Source organism: Macrotis lagotis, chromosome X, assembly GCF_037893015.1.
Source record: "Macrotis lagotis isolate mMagLag1 chromosome X, bilby.v1.9.chrom.fasta, whole genome shotgun sequence".
Lineage (NCBI taxonomy): Eukaryota > Metazoa > Chordata > Mammalia > Peramelemorphia > Peramelidae > Macrotis > Macrotis lagotis.
The window spans coordinates 26831842-26839731 of record NC_133666.1 but is presented as its reverse complement, the minus strand read 5'-3'; the positions used below and the strand labels follow the sequence as shown (position 1 = coordinate 26839731).

Here is a 7890-nt window from a genome sequence, read left to right as displayed (position 1 = left end):
TTGTCTTTGCATCCCCTGGGTTTTTACATGTTGTAGGGATGTAACAAATGTTCTTGAATTAGGTCAGATTTCTCTTTTTACCGTTGTCAGCTATACGGTCTCTTCAATAGCTACTCAGAAGAAATTGGTCTAGCTATTCATACAAGAAAAAGAAAGTGGATGAAGACTGCTTATTGCCTATGTCCTTTTGCTTCTTGCAGTCGAGTGTCCCATTGAGTTAATTAATTGATTTGCTCACTTTGGTCTTGTCCTGTGGATGGGCAATGTTCTGGGCCCAGAAATAAAAAGGAAAAGGAGAGTAGACAAGAGTAGATCTTATTTGGGAAACATTAACCAATAATGCTTTCATTGATTCTGAGGTGCCTCCTGCTTTAAAATCGCACATTTTAAACACTGATATTCTCCCAATGATGTTGTTTGGCTAGGAATCCTTGAACATTATCATTTTGGAGGAGTTAAAATTGAAGATTACTCAGATGACAATGGAGAGATTTATAGTATATCACCTACAATGACTTTTATGAATAAAGCGGAATATAGGACACATATGTTCTTTTTTTGGGCAAGGCAATGGGGTTAAGTGACTTGCCCAAGGTCACATAGCTAGGCAATTCTTGAGTGTCTGAAGTCAGATTTGAACTCAGGTCCTCCTACTCCAGGGCCGAGGCTTTATCCACTGTGCCTCCTAGCTGTCCCGACACATATGTTCTTAATGATCATAAAAGAAGGTGGGTCAGTTATATATTGAAAATAAAGTGTGAAGGATAGCTAATACATATGAAATGTTGAAAGAATGAGAAGTCCTTTAGTTTGTGTGTGGGTAGCTCCTCTTCAGAGGATTCATGGAAGAATGTTGGCAAGAATGATATGGGATAGGGGCGGCTAGGTGGCGTAGTGGATAGAGCACCGGCCCTGGAGTCAGGAGTACCAGGGTTCAAATCCGGTCTCAGACACTTAATAATCGCCTAGCTGTGTGGCCTTGGGCAAGCCACTGAACCCCATTTGCCTTGTAAAAACCTAAAAAAAAGAATGCTATGGGATAAAAAGGCATGGAGGGGTTCTGAGCTGTGTTCATAGCAGCAGTGCTCACATTGTTGAGATCATGGGTTCCTCAAAAGGATATCAGGAAATTAGTTTTACATTTTATCAGTCACTTGGACTAGAGATTTAACAGTCTTTTCTGACTCCTACTTCATCATCTCCCCATGTCTTTCTTACCTCTTTCCTGGACTATTGTAACGACTTCTTAACTAGTTTCCTTGCATCTTTTTCCTCCAATACTTTATTTCATTAATACTAACACCCTATGTATTTCTGTGGATCAAATAAGTCCAGCAATAGGTTCTTTGCCATATTGCTTTGGGTTGGGTAGATCAAATCCAGTGTTATAAAGTGGATGAGAATGTTGAATTGATTCCACCTATCTCCCTATGACGTTCCTTTTTCAAAAAAAAAATTTATTTATGTCAATGGGGTTAAGTGACTTGCTTAAGATCACACAACTAGATAATTATTTAGTGTCTGAACTCAGGTCCCCCTGACTCCAGGGCCAGTGCTCTCTCCACTGTGCCACCTAGTTTCTCCTCTCCCTAAAACTTTTCTACCCAGGATAGTATGGCGGAAAGTATTCAAAGGAGCTAGTTTTACTGTTTATATAATATAAAGACTTGCTTGGTCAGTCAGCCCCAACAGGATTTATGGTTCTTCCCTGGTCTCATAATCATTCAGGCAAGACCTCACTTATCTTGGATGGAATCTACCAGAAAGTAAGCATTGATTGGAAAGATGGATTGTTTACTAACATCCTTCTGTAATGCCACTCATGTTGGGGAGACAGCCATGGGGGTCTCTAAAGCTATACTAGCAGAGAATAGCATATTGCTAGCCAGGAGTTCTATGTGAAAAGTGGAATAAAAGATATCTACAAGGAAATATGTGAACAGAAAAGGAAATGGGTTAGTTTGTGTCACAAATCAAGTTAAGTCAATCAGCATTTATTGAGATTTGCATATTACAATATCCCATGCCCTAGGCCACCAGTGCCCTCCTCCTACCACAGAACAATACTTTCCTGAAATAGAAATCAGGAAGATCCCATAAGCTCAGAATGTGGATACTCTGTACAGGGCAGAATTTGATCTCATAAACTTTTACTATAATTTACTCAAGCTAATAGACACTAAATGGAAGGGATCTAGTGTCCAATCACAATATTCTTCCTTGTATAATTTTTATATTTGCTCTCTGGTCTCATAAAGAGTCACAACATACTACTGGAGATCTCAAACTCTGCATCTATTTTAGTACACATAGACTTACTCAGTCTTTCTTATCTATTCCAAATAGAACAGCTGAAACCACTCTCATTTTGAATTTATTCCCCCTAAAACACTATTTTGATTGATAATAGTTGCATTTATTGAGCACTTTAAGATTAACAAAAAAACTTTTTATATATGCTACCTCATTTGATCCTCATAATAACCCTGTGAGGTAGGATTTATCCCATTTTACAAATGAAGAAACAGACAGGTAAAGTGACTTGTCCAGGTTCACACAATTAGTGTCTGCATCTAGATCTGAACTCAGACCTTCCTGACCTCCAGGACCAGTGTCCACTCAGCTGTTCAATTCTCTAATCTTCCAATGTACAAGCTAAAACCAGAGTTGTACTGGGACCAGATCACGCCCTCTCCCAGGAGTCTTTCGTTACATTTTCTGAGCATTTATAACTTAAAGATCAGTAAGGACTACAATGTAGGACTTAATTGAATGTTTTGTTGATTGTCTAGACTTAAGACTTTGATTTCAAAGCTACACTGTGGCAGCACACCATGATTTCTTAGAATCATGCTCTATGTTATTACAGAACATTGGAAGCCTGCCTTTAAACATTTAAAAAAATTTTCATTCCTTCCTATCCCCAACCCTCCCAATTGAATAAGAACAAAAAAGGAAGGAAAGAAGGGAGGGAGGGAGGGAGGGAGAGAGAGAGAGAGAGAGAGAGAGAGAGAGAGAGAGAGAGAGAGAGAGAGAGAGAGAGAGAGAGAGAGAGAGAGAGAAAAGGAAAAGGAAAAAAAGGAGGAAAAAATGTTATTAATATATATTAAATCTAAAAATTGTATATATTTTATACTTTTCCTAGTGTATATATTTTCCCTCAAGGGCCAGTTATTGAAATGTGCACCAGCATACCTCTGAGTAGAACTCTCTAGAATCACAATTACTGACTTTTTTTCCAAACTACCTTCTTCAACACTCTCTGGGTCAGGTTTTTGACCACCAAATGATCCAAACCAGGCTTGAGGCTACCTTCTGATAGAATGATAGATACACAATTTCCTCCCTTTCCCCTCTCAACTCTGTGTTATCCCTAACTCCTAACACACCGAAGGCTGGTCACCAGACCATGATGCTTTTAACCATAGCAGTTCTTGAAGAATATTTCCTAAGAGATGGAGAGGTTGTAATTTGGGCTGGTGTAGAGAACCCCCATAAAATTATATAAATCTTTCAAGTAATGCTTGAGTGAGATAATTTGGGACTAATGTCTCCTCATTGGTCCCCTGACATTATACATTAAGACGTCATTGACCTATTCTGCCTATGTGTAAAATTAGATCTATTAAATTATCTTTAACATGCAAGATTAAAGAATACATGATTTTGAGCTAAAAGGAAGTTTATTTTTAAGAGGAAGAAACTGAGGCCAGGAGAAGCAATTTGTCTAAGACTGTACAGGTAATTAGTGTCAGACTTGGGATTTGAATCAAGGTCTCTTGATTCCAAAGCTACACCATGGCATCACAACACGGCTACTTAGAATTGTACTCAGTGTTATTAGAGAGCATTGGAAGTAGAAGGAAGCTATACCTTTAAACATTTAAAAATTTTTCCTTCTTTCCTTCCCACCTCTACCTTCCCAATTGAACAACAAAAAGAGGAAGAAAAGAAGGAAGAAAACAAGAGAGAAAGAAGAAAGGAAAGAACAGAAAGAAAGAAAAGGAAAGGAGGAAAAAAGGAAGGAAGGGAGGGAGGGAGGAAGGGGAAGGAAGCTTCTAACTAACATATATATTCAGGCAAAGAAAATTCCCTCATGGACCATGTCCACAAATATTTGTCTCCCTCTTCAACTTGAGGTCACCTCCCCGTCAAGGCATGTGTAGCATGCCTTATCCTAATTCTCTGGAGTTGGGAATTATCATGGCATCAGTCAGAATTCTAAAGTCTCCCAAAGTTGCTTTTCTTTCCAATGTTTTCATTTTATACATTGTTTTCCTGGTTTGACTCACTTAATGCTGAATCAGTTCATAAAGGTCTTAGAAATAGTTTCCTTGCACATAATCCATTTAAACATTTTTTATGGTACAATAATATTCCATTACATTCATATACTAAAATTTGTGAAGTCATACCCTGAAAGGTATCCCCATAGTTTCTAGGGTTTTTTTTTTTTGCTTTTGTGAAAAGAATTGCTACAAGTACTTTTGTATTTATAGGTATTTTTCTTTTCTTTGATCTCTTTGGAGTATAGAAGAGGTATTACTAGGTGAAAAAAGGCACAGTTTGGTAATTTTGGGGACATATTTCTGAATTGCTTTCTAGGATGGTTGAATCTATTCATAAAAGTTATACCTTTTTGCCTATCACTTTCATTATTGCCCCTTTCACATCTTTATTTCTCAGGCTATATATGAGGGGGTTCAACATGGGTGTCAAGGCACCATAAAACACTGAAATGAACTTATCTTGGTCAGAAGATGATTTGGACTGAGGCTTCATATACATGGAAATGGCTGCCCCATAGAAGATGGTCACCACAGCCAGATGAGAGCCACAAGTGGAGACAGCCTTGAGGCGACCCTGGACTGAATGGATCCTCAGGACAGCGGCAGCAATATGAGCATAGGAGAGGAGAATGAACAGAAAGGGCAAGAGCAGGGTAAAGAAACTGGTGGCCAAGATCATTAACTCATTGAGGTGTGTGTTAGAGCATGCCAACTTGATCAGGGAGAGGATTTCACAGACAAAGTGGTTGAGGACATTGGCACCACAGAAACGGAGTCTCAGGGAAGAGATGAGCATGATGGTGAGCATGAGGGATGCCCCCCATGAAAAAGTGGCCAGCCACATACACATTGGCTTGCTCATGACCAACATGTACCTCAGGGGGTCACCAATGGCCACCATGCGATCATAGGCCATGACAGCCAGCAACAGGCATTCTGCTGTAGCCAGAAATAGAGAGACACTCATTTGGGCAAAGCAGCGTGGATAAGGCAGAAGGGGATAGGCAGAGAGGCAATGCACCAAGGCCTGGGGCATTGAGGCTGTTGCATAGCAGAGGTCAAGAAAAGACAAGTTGCCAAGAAAGAAGTACATGGGGGTATGGAGACGGGAGTCTAGATGGATGAGGACAATGATGAGACTGTTCCCCAGGAGGGTGGTTAGATAGGTGAGCAACACCAGTGTAAAGAAGGTAACACGCCACTTCGGATAATTAGAGATACCAATGATGAGGAACTCAAGTACCATGTTGGTGTCATTGGCTTCCATCTTACTTATTACCTGGGTCCTTTGTATATCAATTATGACCTGCAAGGATAAAGAGGAGGACCATAGGAGACACTTTATAAGAAAATATTGGACCTGAAGGGACCTTCCAAATCTGATCTAATATCCTCCAGTTCATAGAAGAGGAAACTGATTCTCAGAGAGGAACTCTGACTACTTTGTATTAGTCACATGACTAGTGAGTAGGAGTACCAGAAATCAAACCCAGGTTGACTCCAATCCAGTGGGCCCAAGTTTTCTCATCTATAAAATGAGAAAGTTGCAATTGATAGTAGAGTGGAAATCCGTCTTGCCTGAGAGGTTGGGGCCTCCAGGTTTTGTTCTGCCTCTGACTCTTTTTGGGTCTGGCAATAGTCACTATGTGACTTGGAGCAAGTTGTTTCCTCTCTGGGGGCCTTGGCTTCCTCTGCTTTCAAATGACTGCAGTGGTCTCTGACCTTTAAGGTTCCTTTCAGCTCTGACATTCTGTGTTCTAGGTTCCATGAGAATAAGTAAACACAGTGCAAGGAGGAGGTCAGTATGTTTTAACCTCAGCCCTTTGGGAAAGACAGGAAATGTAAATCTAGCGGAAACACAAATTGAGTTAGACATTTGCCCTTTAACCCCAAGGAAATGATTAGAAATGCCCCCTAACCCATTGTCAATTGTTAAGCGAAAAGCTCTCCCAGCCCTGGAAGTGATTATTAGGCTGGATTTTTTAAAAAGTGGAGAGAAGAAAGGGGAAAAGTTAGCAGAGGCTATCTTGATGGTTCTGATTCTAAGTCACTTTCCATTGCTTTTTGCACATAAACAGGGAGATAAAATCTGATTAACCCTCAGTCAGTCTGAAATTTTCAGTAAGTAGGTCCCCCTGCCAAGGAAGAAAATTTCTCTGATCTCACCAGAGACATGGTTTCTGTCTAATCATAGCATTGAGAGCTGGAAGGGAGCTGAAAGATCATTAAGTACAACCCCATCATTTCACAGAAGAGAAAACTGAGGCCCAGAAAGGGGAAGCAACTTGCTCAGGATCAGAGGAGCAGAAAGTAGCAGAGTTCTGATTCAAATTTAGATCCTCTGACTTCAATTTTGTTGTCTTTGCCACTTTGCTGTGTCCCTTAGGCGGGGGCTGTCTAGGCCACATCAGAGGTAGGATGAAATCAAGACAATGATGTTATGTTCTGGAATGTCTTCCATTTCTAAGTATCTGGGAGTAGGAGAGCCTTCTAAATAACTTCCTAAATGACCTTCTCAATAGTCTATTCTCCTGTTCCATTTTCTAGTAGTCCTGACCACTCAGAAACATAGCTAATTCCATGGAGGATGAAGATGATTTTGCTACAGCTAGGATTCTGAGTTTTCTTGGCTAGTGCCTGGGAGGCCTCATGCTGGTGACCCTTCCCTCCGTTCATGTTGGAAGGTGAGCAAGGGTTTTGACCCATCAGTGTCTTCACCATCTCTAGAGAAATGGAGAAAATGGTCATCACTTTTTAATTTTTTTTTTTAATTTTTAGATTTTTCAAGGCAATGGGGTTAAGTGGCTTGCCCAAGGCCACACGGCTAGGTAATTATTAAGTGTCTGAGGTCAGATTTGAACCCAGGTACTCCTGACTTCAAGGCCGGTGCTCTATTCACTGCATCACCTAGCCACCCCGGGTCATCACTTTAGCTTAATGAATCAAAGAAATGGGAACATAGTCAACTTCTGGCCATCTGTATGTGTACAGAAAGACAAAAGTCAGGATGTTGGAAAGCCTTGGGAAATAATGCCTGAATAATATTGGAGGATGTGATGGGATGAGAAGTCATCCAATAGGCATAGAAGATAGAGTTCTGGACTAGGAGAAAGTTAGTTATGGGACTGCACTTGTAGTCACAGGACCTGAGTTCAAATCCTGTGTAATTCTGAGCAAGTCATTTTCCTTCTCTGAACTTCAGTTTCCTCATCTAGAAAATGATGGGCTTAAGAGTAAATCAGTGGTGGCAAACTGAAATATAGAAAGAGTCCCTTTCCTGTAGGTGGCACACTGACTTAGAAAACCACAATTTAACATTAACTATGTTGTATTATATTATATACCACAGTGCCTGGTATATATTAAGTGCTTAATAAATATTTATTAATCAATTGCTACATTATTTATTTTGTTAAACATTTCCCAATTTAAGTGAGTTTGGGCCCCTCAGGTCCCTTCCAGCTATAGAATTGACCTTCAAAATCCTATTTGAGCCAGGAAGACTCTGCTACTGAGGATAACTGGCTTTTGTGACTTTGTAGAAACCATTAATTTCTCTCCATTCCCACCCCCCCCACATCTGTAAAATGGGCATGTACTA

General features: G+C 40.2%; 1 protein-coding gene across 1 annotated transcript; it reads right to left on the bottom strand.

Annotated features, from left to right (window-relative positions):
- Window positions 1-4629: 4629 nt before the first annotated feature.
- On the bottom strand, window positions 4630-5556 carry OR13H1 (olfactory receptor family 13 subfamily H member 1). Its single transcript, XM_074201813.1, has one exon. It carries the CDS (start codon window positions 5554-5556, stop codon window positions 4630-4632), a length of 927 nt encoding a protein of 308 aa, XP_074057914.1.
- Between the last annotated feature and the right edge of the window lie 2334 nt (window positions 5557-7890).